Below are 19,470 nucleotides of genomic sequence, written 5' to 3' on the forward strand. Positions count from 1 at the left end.
GTCAATTCAGCCTGAGTTCTCCATTTTAATTTTTCTAATGTAAAACCATTGCAGCTGCCATTTTGGAAACCTGCTCTAACCTATCACTGTTTATTACTTATCAAAAAGCCTTAAATCTTGAGCTAACTACAATTGTATTCATGTTTAGGCATTATGATATTGTCACCACTTTTGTTATGCTAATTGGGGGAGATGAATTTTACAATGTTGCCTCTCTTCTTTGCTGCGTGGCTGACACCTCTCCTTGCTAATTTTCTTACACAGCATAGAGCAACTAAAAGCTTTTTGTATCAGTCCCCACCTTGGCGGGTGATATACTTATCAACCCACCACTTGCTTAAATAGTGAATTCAGTGGATGTTTGGTCTTGTCCAGTATTGGCTCAAGGCTCTCCTATGAGACCGAGCAGATACCTCTTCTTACTGGCACAATTCCTCACCATCTTTGATTCTCACTAGGGTCACACTTTCCTGTGTGCCATTATAGTTTATTTTAAGGCTTGTGGACTGTACATGCTTTAGCTGCTTAAATGTTTATTTTAACCCAGCACACAAGGATAATAAGCATAAATGCCATCATAATCTGAAATGCTAATACTATCACGACAGGCTGTAAAATTGTATTAAAGAATCTTGTTGCTCTTGGAGACCATCCCAAGAACACTTTCCACCTGTTATTTTTGGTATCACTTGTTATACACTCCATTTTCTTAGGGAGTGGTGAAGAGTAATCATAGCCTTTTGTGCATTTTGCTGAGCCCTGTGTTGTTGTCTCTGTAAATCAGGATGATCCATTAATTGCTTGACTAAATTTATATTTATTCCTAAAGGTATTGGATCAATCTTTTTATATATCTGATAGTGATCCCTAATTTCCTCATGACCAATTTCTGGTAGCATGAATTTGAAATTCCAACCAATCGTCAATGTGATATTACAAAAACATTTGTTTTCATAAGGGTTATGAGTTATATTGAATACGTGATTAACTTAAAGAATTTACGCCATCTTCTAGCATGAATTTGAAATTCCAACCAATCGTCAATGTGATATTACAAAAACATTTGGTTTCATAAGGGTTATGAGTTATATTGAATACGTGATTAACTTAAAGAATTTACGCCATCTTCTAACACATGCACATTTATTTCCAATATATATAACGACTGATCCATTAAATGGGAAAGGTTCTAGCTGATAATGGCTTTTTCCCCTTTTGTCACTTAAGCATATATCATATGACTGGATTATATCACCATTAAAATATATCCAATTCCACATTCTTCCATACAGGCCTCAAGTTCCACAGTTTTCCATGTAAGGTTTTGCCTTATGGCCTATAGTTTGTGTTCTATTGGGTGCATTATACTCTTATTAATATTTAACCCTAGCATTACAATAGGAGATATCCATTTCATTTGGGCATTGGACATTATGACTATATGTAGTAATTTGATTCATTTGAGGATTATATGTGAAATTTATCATTTTCCACCAGGAATATAACTTTTATTCCTCCCTAGCAGCATATTTCCACATTATACTTCTTATTTCTAAAGGTAAAATTCCACTTATCCCATCTCTTATGTCTTTCACCACATCATTAGTCCAAGTCTGTGTGTATATGCAACCCAGTGCCATGGATACATTGTTTTGTAATACCTCTACAATATGTAGTATGGCTAAATGATCAACCTTTTATAATTTTTCTGAGTCAGGGAATAAACTTGCTATTAGGTGATGGCGAGTGCGTATGTAATTTGAAGATGTTTTAAAAGGTTTAGACAAAGCTTCCAAGTGTTGTCCTCCTGCATTTAATTTATTAGCCAATACTTCTACATTTATGCTATTCAACACTCCGAGTTCTGTACCTGCTCTTCCTAGAGCTGTATCTATTAAGAGTCTTTTTTTTTTCTATTAGTAGTGGCTTTTAATAAAAGTTGGATTTCTGTCCATTTTTTCCATCCCACAGACAGATTCAGCGTATTTAATACATTGTGACTATATGGATGAAATGTTCATAGAGGCTAAATCTATTATTACCTTTTTCAGGAAATAAGTAGGATCTATTATTATTTATGTTTTAACATCCTCTCTTACTATGTAAGGACCAACGTTAATTGGTTTAGGTTTGGATATCCATAGAATAATAAAAGTATAATTGATCTGAGGGCGAGTGATTCTCCATATTCCACTTCCATGACTTTTTGTTTTAATTACACTACCTTCATCCCAATAGACAAATAAAACTTGGCCTGTACCATTTCCCTTACATTCACTACCCTCTATTATTTGTCTACACCAGGGATTGGCAATGTTCGGCCCGCAGCCCGCCAGGGTAAGCACTCTGGTGGACTGGGCCGGTTTGTTTACCTGCTGTGTCCGTAGGTTTGGCCAATCGCGGCTCCCACTGGCTGTGGTTTGCCGCTCCAGGCCACTGGAGGCTGCGGGAAGTTGTGCAGGTCCGAGAGATGTGCTGGCCACCACTTCCCACCAAACCTGTGGATGCGGCAGGCAAACAAACCGGCCCAGCCCACCAGGGCACCCTGGTGGGCCGCATCTCAAAGGTTACCAATCCCTGGTATATACCACGGTGCTTGTAGGCTCAGTTGATTCCTAAATACTACTTTTGCTTGTATTTCACACAGAGTGCTTATTCTACTAACTCCTCATTGTGGATCAATGACATTAAATAAAGCATCCTTTATGTTAGCATTGTTGTGAGCCCATTTTAATAATAATTCTTTATCTTTTGTCATTTGGAGGCATACCATGCTATGAAAGCACATGAAGGGCTTTCCCTAAAATTTGTGTACACTTATTTATTCCAGTTTAATTTCATACACAGATCCCTCCATGTATGTACCATAGCATAGGTTTACCTTTCCCTTAGCCATCATTTATAATTGTCTTATTTTGCTGTGTCAATGACATATCGATTATATGTGCCCATGTTTCTCCCTTGTTTACCCAAATCCATTGACATTTCTTCCACTTAATACTATAGAAATTTGGATAATTTTCAGTTTATCCCATGGAGTTGGTGGGTTTATTCATTGAGTATGACCCTCTTTCATATTTAATGTTTTGGTTTGATATACTAAACTCCATTTCTTCTTATCTATATCCGAGAACACACATCATTGTAATATTATTTTTCCCTTCTTTTGCCTGGATGCTGTTTATTGGTATTTTAATTACAAAAGGGATACTATTATCTTTTCTGGGGCTACCAAGCGACTATCATAATGTGAGTATTTCAAACTTGTCTGTTTAGTGCACATCACCATTGTCTGGTTCTTACTGGCTTTCCCTGTATTGCACCTTTTCCTTCTATAGCTGCCCAGTCACATTTTGTTGACTCTGGTGAGGAGTGGTCATGGGACCCTAAGGTTCCCTTTCTTAGAGGGGCAAATATAATAAGACACTTATGAATATTGTCTGTAATAAGCGTTTTGCCTGAGTGATCTTGTGCAATAACATTTATAGCCCTTATAGGTCCCATTAAGATTTTTATTATTCTGAAGTTTTGCACTTATTTCTGGAATTGTAAACAACCCCCCCCCACACACACACATTACTATTGGCAATAGCCATGAGCGGCAGGTAAAGCTTCCACTCAGGAAGGTTATCTCCCAGTCCTCCTCCTCCTGCCCACGGCCCCAGCCACACTCCGCCCCCGCTCCACCCCAGGCCCTGCCCCTCCCCACTCGCCTCATGCCCCCCTCTTCTCCTCCTGCCCCATCCCATCTAGCAAGCAGGGGGGACTGAGCAGGGAAAGGGGGACTGGATGAGGGGAGGGGGAGGAGGAGTGGAGAGGAAGAACCCAGCGAGCAGCGACTGGGGGTTGGGGGAGGAAACCCACCCAGCAAGCAGGGAGGGGGCTGAGTGGGACTGCGGTGAGTGGCAGGGGAGCTGAGCGGGGTGGGGGGAGGAGTGGAGAGGAGGAACCTGGCGAGCAGTGGCTGGTGTGGAGAGGAGGAAACCCACACAGCAAGTGGAAGAGGGGTGCTGAACAGGGAGAGGGGGACTGCAGCGAGCAGCAGGAGGCCAAGCAAGGAGAGGGATGAGGAGTGGAGAAGAGGAACTGGCAAGGCAAGTGGCTGGGCAGGGAGAACAAGTGGGGGAGGGGTTCATGCGGGATGGGAGCTGAGCAGGGAAGAGAGGAGGAACTGGTAACGGCAAGTGACAGTGGGGATCTCCAGAGAGGGAGTTGGAGATGGAGTGCTGGAGACTGGAGCAGCAGCAGCAGCTGCAAAGAATGATGAGCTTCAGCTTTTATATGCCCCATGCAGGTTCCGGAGTGGCTGAGGAGGCTGTACCTGCTACTCAGCTTCCTGGGTTCATTAGTAATTTCTCTGGGGAGGCCAATGGACCCACAAAGTTGAATAGCAGATACAGCCTCCTTAGCTGCCCTGGAACCTGCAGAGAGCATAATAAATAAGAAAAAACTTACGGTGGAATGCAGAAGCCCGCTTCAAGCAGGAAGGGGAAAAGGTGGGGCCAGCATGGCCCAGGCATTTGGCAGCAGCGGCTGTGCTAGGGAAGCCTTCCCTGGCCTATTATACCTGCCACCCATGACAATAGCCATTTGATTGAACTTGGTCCATTCGATTGTCGTTTTTGATTTCTTTGCATCCAAATTTGCACACTAGCAGAATCCAGCAGTAGCCACAAATACTCAAAAGAGCCAGGATGAATAGAACTGCATCTTTCACCATTTGACTTTTCTTGTCTGTGAGATAGGAATAACAAAAGACTCTTTTTCCTTTATAAAAGTATGTATTTATTTAATTAACTATTAACTTTATGAAAATATTTGTAACATATACATACAATACAATTCTTATTCTGTTTTACCTATCTATAACTCTACTATTTTTAACTATTATTCAACTATTACTAATACATATACTAACCAACTATTTTAATACAATAATACTATGACTACCTATTTTAACATTTTTTTCCCCCTGTTAATTGGCATTCCAGAATATTCTGTTCCCCACATTGATCAGACAATCCAACATTCCTATAATATCCACCCTGATTATTGCATATGACCCTTCCTCCAGGTCCATCAGGCCAAGCCGGACATTATTCAATTGTTGGAATCCTACATTAACTGATATTGGTCTGGTTAGGGATATTGGGGTCTGTCCTCCTAATGCTCTCATAACCATATATAAGAACATAAGACTGGCCATAATGGATCAGACCAAAGGTCCATCTAGCCCAGTATCCTGTCTTCTGACAGTGGCCAATACCAGGTGCCCCAGAGGGAATGAACAGAACCGGAAATCATCAAGTGATCCATCCCCTGTTGCCCATTCCCAGCTTCTGGCAAACATCCAAGGCATATTGCACAAAGTCAAAGCCTATTGCAGTGTTTAAAATTGAAATATTAGACCCTATATCTAAGTAACAGAGCATTTCCTCCTCTGCTGAATTAACTGTTATTGGGATCAATGATCTTCCAGATGGGTCCAAAAACAGCTGGGCTGTCACCCATAGGTGGCACCTGCTCCTCCTCTGGCTCTTCATCTATGCCACTATCCTTGTCTTCTGCAGCTGCTATTAATTCTAATAGTCCTTCTACGGGCATATCTAACTTTCCCTGTTCATTTAATTCTGGGAGGTCCTCAAACCCCTCTCCTGCCATGCTTCCTTTCCTTCCTTTCTCACTCTCTCATTTTTTCTTTATTTCTTTCTGTCTTTCTCTATTAAATTTAAACAAAAAATGACCACACACATTTTATTATTATTATATATTATTATTTTATATACATCCCCCTTTTTTTGGATTAAATCTTGCATTACTCTATTGCAGTGGTTCCCAAACTTTAACAACCTGCAAACCCCTTTCATTAAATTGTGAAATCTCGTGAACTCGCTCCTAAAAATGAATATTTCCAGAGATCTAAGTTTAATTTCCTCAGTCTGATGGATGCACTTACTTTGCTTTGCACAGCTCTTGGAAGTTTGGAACCACTGGAGAAAGATAAAGTCTCAGGTCTGGTTTGGCATCAAGACTGTTTCTGTATTTGGTTTTCAGATGTACGTATGAGGAAAATGCTTTCTCACATAAGTATGTTGTTGAAAATGGTAACAAAACTGCAGTAGCTTTTTCTGCCAGAAGGGGGTACTCGTTTCTTAAACTCAGCCAAAAGTTGATCAATGGCAGATTTCTGAAACTCCTTTTCAGTTCATAATCACAGGAGATCTCAATCAATTTCTCTTTTTCCTCAGTGTTCAATATCTGTGTTGAGAAAGTGGTATAATCAAAAGGGTTGTGAATCCAGTCATTATTGCCTGACTTAGCTGGAAAGTATTCCCTGAAAGTTGTGCAAAGTCCTTTTAGGTGTGCAGTTATATTCGTTTTAGTGCACTGATCCAACTGAAGTTTATGTTCTGCCAAGAAGTCATGAAGATTACTGCAACTTCTTTATTATGGATTCAACTTGCTCTTGCACATTGAAAGCTGTTATATTGAGGCCTTGAAGAGATAAATTTAGGTCATTAATTCTTGAGAAAATAGTGGTGGCCATGTTGGATTTTTAACTACAAACTGTCATTAATTATAACTTCTCTAAAGCCTCTAGCTTAAATCTAACTACTGTTTCTTGCAAACTAATGCACTCTGATATTAACGCTATCTTTGAAAGGCTAATTAGGAGAGGTGAATTGTTAGATGTTTCTCACTCCCGCCCTCCCATCAGTATCTCTCTCCAGGGTGCTATAATGTAAACTGCACAGAAGTTAAGCAAGTGAAAAAGAAAGGTAAAAGAGAATCTCTGGTAATATCTGCATTATTTGCTGCACAGAGTAAACAGTTGTTCACATATTGCTCTATATCCACCCTAATAATTGGCCACCATCCTGCCATTCGTTACCTACTGAGAGTCTTATCTATTCCTAAACGCCCATTATCATGAACTAGAGAGATCATTTCAGATCTAATTTCCATTGGAACCACTCACACAGACATATTATACTCCCTTTTAGTAGCTAGCACCAATCCTGTTTCATGCTGCCAAATTTTCCATCCCAGGTGTTTTTCTTTTGACACCAGTTTTTTATTTCAGGATCTTGTCTTTGTAAAGCTACTAAATCAATTTCTTCTATCTTTTCTCCCTCTATTTTTGTTATTGGGGCCAACTGCAATTCTGGTTGCCATATCATCTCCTCCTTGGCTCCCTTTTTAGCCTGTTCATCTGCCTTCTTATTCCACTGAGCTCCCTCAACAGTTTTTTTATGGGCTTTTACTTTTTCCATTAGTACTGATTGTGTTTTTCTTTGAGTGATTGCTCATGTGTATTCCACAGTAGGTGTGCGTGCTCACCATGTGCACCGGAGCCGGAAGTTTTTCCCCTAGCAGTACTCGTTGGGGCAAGTGCCACCTGCCTGCCATCAGCAGCCCTGCTGGGTCCCTGCAGGGTCCTTTAAAGCACTGCCGCAGCAAAAGGACACTGCTGAAGCAGCGCTTTAATGTCCCTGCCCCTTTTCACTTGCCCCGGACCGCTCACGGGGGGACCAAAGGAGCAGCTACCCCAGGGCTGGTGATTTAAAAGGGCCTGGGGCTTCGGCCGCTGACCCCTAGTCCTGCCTTTCTGCCTGAGGTCCCACCTCTTCCGGGGGCAGTGGGGGCACTTGCCCTCCCCACCAGTAAGAGAGAAATTTTACTTTCACCCCAAATGTATTATAATTAAAGTAAAATAGAAACTGACTTTCTGAGTTTACCACTGCTTAAAATTTATTTTTGAATGAAAGCAACTGCCACCCATCACTTTTTAAAAAACAGTATTCTCTGTGGTCATCTTCAATATTCAGCTTCTGAATTATTTTATATATTTTTAAGTGTAATTTTCTTCCAGCATAATTATAACCTTTTTTGTTGTTTTTATCACCCAACTGTCTGTGATCACAGGCCCTTTGTTAAGGTTGTAATAGATTTATTTCTGCACTTAACATCAAACAAATCTAATGGAAAGTTATCTCATCAAGCTCATGTGCACAAAGCTTTCACTTGCGATTTTTATTGTGTTATGTTTGGAAACTGGAAAATTTAATTCCAACTCCAGTTGCATGTTATCTGTTTCATATCAACATTGTTTTTGCAACAGCAGACTATATTAGAATCTTTCAGGTCCCTTTGTGCAGTCTCATGTGTCGTGCTGCCTGTCAGTACCCAGCCCAGGCCACGGAAGCTAATGATCTAACCAGCGAACAAATTCGGGGATGAATCCTGGTCATGTATCACCTGAAACATGTTGCATGTATGCTAAGATGCTTACATAGTGACATTCCTCAGCCACTCTTTTGAAACATACCAACAAGTCTCTGTTACAATTTATGTCATGAATGTTTGAAAAGACAGAGCTAGTTAACTAGATAGTCTAAATAAAATGAATTTAATAACTTTGTGGAAAAATTACTTTCAAACAAAATTGTACAAATTACTAAAATACTGGATTCAGCATGCTTGGGTTGTTTTTTTAAATTAGGATGGTTGATATTAATTGCTACCTATACTGCATCAGATGACACACAATTGCTAGATGCTGTTGTGGTGGTGGTGTCCAGAAAGTTAACGCTGTATCGAAATTGACATGAAAAATTACCATTCCAAAAAGTATCCTGCTGCCTCTAAACTTGTGGACAGTTCCATAAAATGTACTCAGAGAAGTTCTCTTCTATCAACTTCTGTCATTCACAACAGCAATGACAGATGCTGCCAACACAGGTTGGGATGCCCATTGAGGCAGTCTCACAGCTCAAGGTCTTTGGAATACCGACAACAAAAATTGTAACATATATCAGGTAGAATTAAGAGAGGGCATTGGGCATAATACAGGTGATCACAGACTACAATATTTTTCATAAACAAGCAAAGCAGTGCTCATCATTCCCAACTATGCAGAAGAGTATGGGAATTGTGCATTACACAGGAGCTTAACCCTGTAGTGATGCATCTGGTGGGGCAACAGAATGGTCTGACAAACCAACTGAATAGACAAAAGGTGGATGATCACAAATGGTCATTCAAAGACACAGCAATACATGAAGTCTTCTCTTATTGGGGTCAACCCCAGACACAACCAGACTGGGATTGGATATTTTGCTTGAGGTCATGGAAAATGTGATCGATCCATCTCTGATACCTTTCTCCATCCTTGGAACCACATTCTCCTATATGCGTTTCCTCCAATCCCCCATTGCAGAGAGTAATAGACAAGAAACAATATTCTTTATTTCATTTATCTATTAAGACAGTTTTTCTTATTGCTATTACATCTGCAAGGAGAATAAGTGAGTTACAGGCGCTTCCATTCACAGTGCTTCTTAAAAATAAAGTAGTTTTACATTCTGATACAAAATTTCTCCCAGAAGTGTTTATAGATTTCCATCTCACTCGGTCCATAAACATACCCTTTTATCCCCCATATCTCATACACATAAGTGGGAGACAGATTAACATACTCTAGACATAAAAAGAACTTTAGCCTATTACCTTGATAGGACTAAAAGTTTTAGACATCAAAACTATTTGTGACTTATGCATGTAATACTAAAGAGCAGGTAATATCACCACAATCATTAGCTAGATGGGTTTGATCACGTATATTGCTCATTAGTCCTGCAGTCCAGAACAGATGCTCAATTTGATAGACCAGTATTGCAATAATTTTTTAATTAACATTTCTCATCCCACCTTCCTGTATAGCACTGCATACTGTGCATATGTAGAGGTCACTTGAAGAAGAAACAGAGGTCACTTATCCATCATTGGAGTTCTTCGATATGTACCTTTACATAGTCACACACTTTGATCATCTTCCCTTCTTCCTTGGAGTCTTAATTTTGATTCATTTAGAGGAAGCAGTAGGAAGAAACTGAGGCTGTAGTTGTGCCCTTTTTATAGCCACTGTCTTAGACTGTTCAGGAGCACACTGGAGACAGGAGAGGTGTGTGAGCACTCCAATGAGCACCGTTAACTAAGTTCCACTGTCTGAGCTGCCTATGATTGATGGAATGTTAATGTGCAGAGGCCACTCAAAGAACTCAAGTTACTACAGGTGAATAACCTTTATTACAAACTTGCCTATGCATTTACTGAATTTTAGGAGATACAATTATTTCCATTACTATGATGCTTGGAGAAAACAGATTACATGCTTATGTTTTAGTTGCTTATTTAATTATATGAAATGTTCAAGGTAAGGAATTTCTGTGAGATCTTTGCTTTCTCTCAACCCATGAGAAGCACCAAGTCTCAAAAAGGAGATACTATTCTGGTATAGAGAATATCCTTATCTTAAAAAAATAAAGTTTGTAAACTATTCATTTTAAAAGAAAGACCTAGTTGTGTAAAATAACGTAAGGCTATTCTCTATTCCACAGGCGTAATGCTTGGGATGTGTTATCACAGCAATAAATTCACAAAAATGGCCTTTGTTACCCCCTTTCCCATTTGCAAAGAAAACCATTAGTTTAAACCCACACAAAGAACTCCTGAAATATGCTTGTTGAAACTGACTTGTTTTATAAACACTCTGTCTTAATTCTTTGAACTTTAAGGAGAATATTTAGGATTGAGGAATTTTTTTCAGAAGACATTCAGAAATCCCATGATTCTGCTCTCTCTGTCCCAAGCTGCTCCTCTCTCTGGGTGGGCTAGTCCCATTTTTGAATTGCTGTCAGCCAACATGGACACAACAATACACCACACAGGGTATACTGGTAACTTAGAACATACTGAGGCTGCTTGGACTGTATTTTGGCTCTTGGAGCAATGTGACTTCAGTTCTGGACTTTGCCTAACACAGCACCCAACAGATGATGATCTGGCTGCAACAGTAGTTCTTCCAGCAGCAGAAGAAGGAAGATGAGAAAGACGCTGAGCTACTACAAGAGCCGTTCCTGGAGCAGATTCACATGGCACATTGCCATTTCTATGTTCAGGAAACCAGTGTTGATTGGTGGAAAAGGATTGTTCTGCAGACATGGATGACCAGCAGTGGTAAGGGAATTTAAGGAGGGCAAAGGTGACCTTTTTTGAGATCTGTGTTCAGTTCATCCTGAGCATGCAGTGCCGATACTCGTCAAGAATCAGGTCGCTGCTGCCATCTGGTAGCTGCCCACCCTTATTGTTACTGGTCCATAGCCAACCAATTTGGAGTAGGGAAACTGACAGTTGGAGCCACTGTCATGTTTCATTTTTTGAACTTTCAGCAGCAGATGGAGCCAGCAAGGGAGCAAGTGGGTGGAGAGAAAGATCCTATCTTTTACTGAATTTTGACCCTCCATCCAAACTCAGGAAGCAACTATGGGCTCTGACTTCTTCAGTTAGCAGGTTGGAGTACAAACAACATGGATGTACCTGCTTTGCTTTATTCTACCCTACCCCTTCATGATTCCTGTCACGAGGAGCATATCCACCTTTGCAATCCTGACTCTAGGAAAATTGCTTAATTGGAGCTGGAAACTTTTTATATCCATGTATTGACATGGTTCAACAGGGGAGTGTGATTTTTGTTTTCTGTTTGAGGCACTCTCCCTACTAGTCATTTTTCCAATCTTCTCCCCACCCTCCTTTTTAATCTCCCTCCCTTGCTCCCTTTTGTTTCATCCCTATCTAATTTCCTAGATTTGAGGGTTATAGTAAATCTGGAAATATTCAATTCATTTGCCCTAAAGGTACACTTAGAGACTTATAGACATTAAGGTCAGAAGAGACCATCGTGATACTCTAATACGACCTGCAAATTGCAGACCACAGAACCGCACCCATTCCTGAAATAGTCTCCTAACCTCTGGGTGAGTTACTGAAGTCCTCAAATTATGGTTTAAAGACTTTAAGTTACAGAGAAGTCACCATTTACAGTAGTTTAAACCTGTAAGTGACCCATGCCCCAGGCTGCAGAGGAAGGCTAAACCCCCCCAGGGTTTCTGCCAATCTGACCAGGGAGAAAATTCCTTCCTGATCCTAAATATGGCAGTCTATTAGACCCTGAGCACGTGAGCAAGAACTGCCAGGCAGATACCAGGGAAATATTCTCTATAGAGATACCAGATCTAAACAATGTAATGACAGTTTCAGTTTAATGACAAATCTTTTCAATTCCCCAAATGTAAAGAAATCTGATCTACTAAAACCCTATCCAAGAATGATTATTATTGGTTATGATTCACTAAATTACTGAGAATGTGTTGTTATGAGACTGTTAGATGTTTTCTCAATGCTCGTTCAGGTTCTTTTCTTTAGTTTTTATTTTTGTTAAATGAGCTGAAATAAATGTTATGCTGCTTGTGATGGGTTGTCTACCCCACACAAAGCTTGAAAGGGTGAAGATGACCAGGGAGGCCAATTAGCTCCCCAGGCTGCACCTGGAGGAGGAGCCAGGGAGTAGGGATAGATTAAATGATGCTCAGCTGAACAGGACTAGGAGGGGCCTGTACAAAGCCCAGGAGTCGGGGGCTGCAGGGGACTCTGCAGTGGTCAGAAAAGGAAGCTATGTTTGTGGGTGCTGCAGAGATGAGAAACAAACACTCATTTAGGCAACTCAGTGACCAGTCGGTGGACAGGCACCAGTCACTGAGATCTCCCTGACACAGTTTTGGAAGGCAGCAAGCCGGTCCCTTCTATCAAAAAGTTTGAAAAACACTAGCCTAAGGTTACTCCCTGGGAGGAGGGAGTGAAAAGACTGGCAAACCCAGAGGAGTGGGGAGGGCCAGGAGGTATGGAAGCAGCTCAGGGAAAGGCAGCAAGTTGCAGGGAACGGACCTTGAACGCTGTGTAGAGGATCTCTTGAGCTGGAACCTGGAGTAGATGATGGGCCTGGGTTCCCCTGGCTGCCACTGTAGGATTGGCACTGTGAGGCAGTGAAGTGGAAGACTGCCTGAGACTACTTGAAACACTTCCCTCCGGAACAGGGAACCCTGGCTGGAGGGCTGAATCACGAAGAAGACATTACAGTTCCTGGAGTGAGAAAGGGGATGCAGAAGAGAAAATGATGGAATGTAGCTGATGGAAGGGGTGTTGGCGTGACTGAGCTAACCTGCAGAATCACCAGGAGGCAGTGCGTCCAGTGGTGAGTAGAGCAATCCCATCACACTGATTTACATTGCTGATGTAACTATTGGGCAATGACATTCACACTATAAGACAGCATGGACAAGGCTCTAGGAGGCAAAGTTGAGGCAGAACTGTTCTGCTAATGAACCCTTATCTGCAAATGATTTATTTATGTTGGAATAAGAATATTTAAACAATTTGTGTAATTTAGAATCATAGAACATCAGGGTTGGAAGGGACCTCAGGAGGTCATCTAGTCCAACCCCCTGCTCAAAGCAGGACCAATCCCCAACTAAATCATCCCAGCCAGGGCTTTGTCAAGCTGGGCTTTAAAAGCCTCTAAGGAAGGCTATTCCACCACCTCCCTAAGTAACCCATTCCAGTGTTTTACCACCCTCCCAGTGAAAAAGTTTTTCTTAATATCCAACCTAAACCTCCCCCACTTCAACTTGAGACCATTACTCCTTGTTCTGTCATCAGGTACCACTGAGAACAGTCTAGATCCATCCTCTTTGGAACCTCTTTTCAGGTAGTTGAAAGCAGCTATCAAATCCCCCCTCATTCTTCTCTTCTGCAGACTAAATAATCCAAGTTCCCTCAGCCTCTCATAAATCATGTGCTCCAGCCTGTCACTCATTTTTGTTGCCCTCCGCTGGACTCTTGCCAATTTTTCCACATCCTTCTTGTAGTGTGGGGCCCAAAACTGGACACAGTACTCCAGATGAGGCCTCACCTATGCCAAATAGAGGGGAATGATCACGTCGCTCAATCTGCTGGTGATGCTTCTACTTATACAGCCCAAAATGCCATTAGCCTTTTTGGCAAGAAGGGCACACTGTTGACTCATATGCAGCTTCTCATCTTCTAGGTCCTTTTCTGCAGAACTGCTGCCTAGCCACACGGTCCCTAGTCTGTAGCAGTGCATGGGATTCTTCCGTCTGAAGTGCAGGACTCTGCACTTGTCCTCGTTGAACCTCATCAGATTTCTTTTGGCCCAATCCTCCCATTTGTCTAGGTCCCTCTGTGTCCTATCCCTACCCTCCAGCATATCTACCACTTCTCCCAGTTTAGTGTCATCTGCAGACTTGCTGAGGGTGCAATCCATGCCATCTTCCAGATCATTAATGAAGATATTGGACAAAACTGGCCCTAGGACGGACCCTTGAGGCACTCCGCTTGATACTGGCTGCCAACTAGATATGGAGCCATTGATTACTACCTGTTGAGCCTGATGATCTAGCCAGCTTTCTATCCACCTTATAGTCCATTTATCCAATCCATACTACTTTAACTTGCTGGCAAGAATACTGTGGGAGACCATATCAAAAGCTTTGCTAAAGTCAAGGAATAACACGTCCACTGCTTTTCCCTCATCCACAGAGCCAGTTAACTTATATATCCACTGTAGACTTGTTCTTAAGATTAGATGCCAGCCTTCTTCCCCCTTCCACCCTCTTTTACTTTTGTTGTGAATAGTGCAGAAACCATGCCTTCCCTTGATACAAGACTATTTCTGCTTTGTGAAATTAAAGGGAAATCATTTGTACCCCATTGGAGTGTATTGGGGGTGGGGGAGACCACTTCCTTGTGTGATGAGACCACTTCCTTGTAAACCTCCTGGACTTAGATCTTGTTTCAGTTTGGATAAGAGTTATATATGTTTGTGATCCTTGGCCAGTTTTCATCACTTCATTTCTTTTTCTCTGTTTTTCTGTTTCCCACATTATACCAATCTTTTTCCTTTCCTGGTCTGCCTCATCCTCTTCCCTTTCCCTCCCTCTCATGTCCCCAGAACAGTGAGGAGGAACCCAGATACACTTTTCTGAAATTTGGAACTAACAGTGGCCCAAGCAATGACACAATTCAGGCACCTGATAAAGAGATATTTGACCTAAAATCTCTTTCTAGCTAATATTATAAATAGTATTCTCTGGAACATCAAAGAGGTGAATCACCGACTGAAAAGAAGAAGAATGATTACTCATCTGAAAACACTGAAAGCAGATATCTTCCTACAGGAAAGCCTAATGACTTTCAGGCAGTGAAATTTAGGAGGGATGGATGGGTGTTTAACAATTTCTTCTCTGCAGCCAAAAGTGTAGAAATATTATTTAACAAAAGACTACACATTCTAGATGTAAATAAAGATGAGGAAGATAGATTTTTGCTGGTGAAGGCTAAGATCTCACTCTATGTATATCTTAATTAATCTATATGGACTAACTTAAAATGATCCAAGTTTTTTTTAAATGCTTTTTTTTTCTAAATTAATTACTGTCCCACTAGAATAAATCATCATACCAGGAGTTTTTAATGAGGCATTGGACTTTTATTTTTTTAGACAAGTTAGGCTGGCCCCACTGTACACAGTCACATCTAGGAACATTATAAAACTTTATGTGGAAGAATTGCGGTTAAAAGATATATGGCAGTTGCAAAACCCTACCCTGAAGGATTTTACTTTCCCGCCCCCCCACCTTCACATTTACAAATAGATTTCTTTCTGATTTCTATTAATCTGGTAGACTCCATGCTTAATAATGCAAACAAGTTTATCATGATCTCTGCTCATGCCCAATGATACTATAGTTTTCCCCTCCCGATACTAATTGGACTTGTAAAAGATGGAGACTGAACTCCTCTTTTATGAAAAATAAATACTTTCAGAACTATGTCACAGAAGAAATTTATTTTTTCTTCTAAACAAATGACATACCAGAAAGATCCTGATGCACCCTATGGGATACACTAATAGCTTTTATTAGGGGCAGGATCATTTCCTACTCAGTGGGTAGGAAGAGGGCTAGCTAGGCTCAGCTTCTGGAATTGATCAAACAACTCAAAGCTGTGGATTTAGAATGTGCAAATTACCCTTCTCAAGAAAATCTTAAAAAAAAATTATCTTTGGGATGAACTAAATAGGCTGACTTCAGCACATGCTGAATTTGCTTTTCTTAGATCCAAACCACCATACTTTGAGTCAGAGGACAGAGTGGGGGAAATTCTCACATACAGATTGAAAATGAGAGATCAAAGGTCCCAATAGTATTACTCAAATCAAAACAAGGGCAGGTTCTTACTAATCAGTGATCAATTTTTGAAATTCTATCTAGCTCTTTAGAATAATGATTCACCACTTGACCCTAAAGAACTGAATAATGTTGTTAAAACTCTTAATCTCCCACAAATCTCAGAAGAGCAGCAAGCCAGGGTGGCCTCTCCTTTGCAATCAGAGGACATAATCAAGGTCACGAAGGAAATGAGTCTGGGCAAGACCCATAGCCCTGATAGAATTCTATCGATAGGCTATCAAAGTTTCAAAGAAATTCTGATCCCTTAGCTGTTATACATTTACAAAGATGCCTTAAAGAAAGATATGTAACCTCCTGGTCTGAGGGAAGTCAAGTTCTAATTAAGCAGCAAAGAATCCTGTGGCACCTTATAAACTAACAGACGTTTTGGAGCATGAGCTTTCGTGGGTGAATACCCACTTCGTCAGATGCATGTCATGCATGTATTCACCCACGAAAGCGCATGCTCCAAAACATCTGTTAGTCTGTAAGGTGCCACAGGATTCTTTGCTGCTTTTACAGATCCAGACTAACACGGCTACCCCTCTGATATAAGTTCTAATTAGTATACTATTAAAATTGGATAAGGATGTACAAAAGTGTAACATCTATAGACCGAGCTCCTTAATCAATACAGATATAAAAATACTTTCCAAAAATATTTGTTAAGAGGCTTGAAAATGTAATGAGTGATGTACTTCCTAGTCAAGTGGGATTTATTTTAAAAAAGCTTGGTTCAGATAACACACATCAGTTGATTAGAGTTATGGCATTCAATCAACATTCTAGAAATTCCCATTCAATCATTTCATTCAATGCAGAGAAAGCTTTGACAAGGGTGAACTCACGATATCTGCTACTTACCCTGGATAAATTTGGGTCGAGGAAATCCTTTATTTCACAGATAAAGCTGTTATATTCCAAACCCAACACTCATACCCTCACAAATAGCAAAATATCTTCTCCCCAGCCTGTTTTGATCTGTTTTGGGGAACTAGAGAGGGTGCCCCTTCTCCTCTCTCCTGTTCAGTCTAGCATTAGAACCATTTGCAGCACTGCATGTGGAAATTCAAGGGATCAAATCAGGGACTGAAGAGACACAAATCCTTAACTATGCAGATGACATCATCTTATTTATTAAAAATCTGGGTCAGTCTGTCCTACAAACAATAGGTAACTTTGGTAAATTCTCTGGCTAAAAGATAAATTAGGATAAATTGGAAGCTATTAAGATCTCATTGGATTTAGTTGGAAGCGGCTTTTTTACAGAGACATTTAGATGGCAGCAGACAAACTTCAGATATTTTGGCATCGTGTTCCATAAGGAAATTCAAAAGTCCAGCCACATGAATCATGCAGTTAGCAAATGATTTAAATAGATGACTGGCACTACCTCTCTCCATCTGAGGACAAATAAGCATAATTAAAATGAATGTTCTTCCCAGGATCCTCTTTATTCTGAATTCCCTTCATATCCATATTTCTCCTTTTTATTTGATCAAAATGGACAACATGTTTAGGTTCTTCTCATGGGGTGATGGTAACAAACTTAGAATTCCCTTACAAAGATGGCAGATCCCTATCAAAACATATGGTTTTTGATTTCCCAACTTTAAACTTTACCATCAGGCAATAATTCTTAGCCAAGCAGCACAGTGGCTCATTCCCACATTCTGTAGAACCCCTGATTGACTCCAGCTGGAAGCAGAATTGGTTGTTCCTTCATCCCTTTTCAACGTGCTGCACTCTGATTACTACCAATTCCCAACAGAATGATTGTCAACTTTTGTGGCTGTCAGAAATACTTAGCATACAATGGCTACTAAATTTAAAAATCAAGCCCTTCTACATACAAAGGCCTTCAGGTGGGGTAACTTGAAACTCTATATAGCAGGCAACCCCTTCATTTGGCCAGATTGGATAAGGAAAGGGATTTTGACCATCAGTCAACTTGTTGAAAGTGATACTTTCTTCCTTTTACAATATTAAAAGAAAGGGTCAATCTAGCGACTAAGACGGAATGGCAATGTATTCAACTTAAACATTCTGTCTCCCATCTATTTGGCCCAGTGCCTGTGCTACCCTTGATCCAGCTGAACTGCTTTCATTTCTCCAAGTATTACCCAGATTGCCAAGACGTATGGTAAAACTGCATCCATACCTGGCCAGCAAATTTGAATTAAACACAGATTCCCAAAAACAGAAATAGGAGGAGGAACCAGGCCAATTTTTATCTACTAATCAATGGAAACAAATTTCAATCAGTGCTCTGAACTATTCCTGGGATTTCTGTTTATGATTAATCCAGCAAAAAATGATACAGAGGACGCATTGGAACCCTTTCCAACTATTAAGAAATAGGTGCTCCTAAATCAGACAAATGTTGATGCTGTGATTCTGCAGGTGCTAACTTAATTCATATGCTCTGGGAATTCTCCTATACTTGTGTGTTTTGGGCAGATCTTCATTGCAGAGTTAATTTTTTTCCTATCAGATAAAATTGTGACAAGCTAACTGTAACATTAAAACTAACTGATGTTAACTGGAAGCTAAATAATTCTGAAAAACTTCAGCTCAGCAGAGCACTAATAATTGCTAAAAGACTAGTTCTATCAAATGGAAATCCCAAAAGCAACCACCAATTGAAGACTGGCACATGAACACATAAGTTTGGCCATGGCCACCATGAAAAAAATTAGTATACTGTAACCAATATCCAAGAAAAATTCTCAGCAATATGGGATGCTTTCCTGGAAGTATCTTAGTGATCTTGTTAAATGCATGAGCCTCACTTCTCTAACCACTTCCTTTTCTTGCCCTTTCTATCTCCTTCCTCTGAATTTTGCTTCTAATGTTAATATTTTTAACTAGTTGGACTTTTGTAAACTTTCTTCATTTGTAAATTGTATAATGCAAATAATTGATTTATTTTAACCATATTATATGTAATGAAATGTTTCAACTATAGCTAAGGTTAGGTAGTAAATAGTTAATATATTATGAGATATTTATATATAGTTTTCTCTCTGTGTGTGCATATATATATATATTATATATATAATGTAATAAAAAGTTGATAGGAAAAAGTAAAATCCTCCTGACACTCTGGGTTTTTCTCACTTTCCTCTGCAGCATGGGTCACTAGAATAAATGGTGGATTCTCTGCAACTTGAAGTCATTAAATCATGATTTCAGGAAGCTAACTCAGCCAGAGGTTATGGGTGTATGCAGGAGGTCAGAGTAGATGATCGTGATGGTCCCTTGTGGCCTTAAAGTCTGAGTTTATGAGTTGTTTGCTCTGTATCCATCCGTGGTTAGCATCCAT

General features: G+C 40.3%; 1 protein-coding gene across 5 annotated transcripts in view; it reads left to right on the plus strand.

Moving 5' to 3' along the window:
* Window positions 1-19,470, plus strand: part of FAM151B (family with sequence similarity 151 member B) — a 310,696-nt gene that overhangs the window by 36,349 nt on the left and 254,877 nt on the right. For 2 of the 5 annotated variants that reach the window (XR_007773439.1, XR_007773441.1), the window contains one exon: window positions 12,933-13,090. The exons of 1 other annotated variant lie outside the window; for it this stretch is intronic. Coding sequence is in view for 1 of the 4 variants with exons in the window: in XM_050946142.1 (XP_050802099.1) it covers window positions 10,826-10,839 (14 nt within the window). In the remaining 3 variants the exon portion in view is untranslated. 2 more of the 5 variants (XR_007773440.1, XM_050946142.1) reach the window with 2 other exon arrangements.

Source organism: Gopherus flavomarginatus, chromosome 3, assembly GCF_025201925.1.
Source record: "Gopherus flavomarginatus isolate rGopFla2 chromosome 3, rGopFla2.mat.asm, whole genome shotgun sequence".
Lineage (NCBI taxonomy): Eukaryota > Metazoa > Chordata > Testudines > Testudinidae > Gopherus > Gopherus flavomarginatus.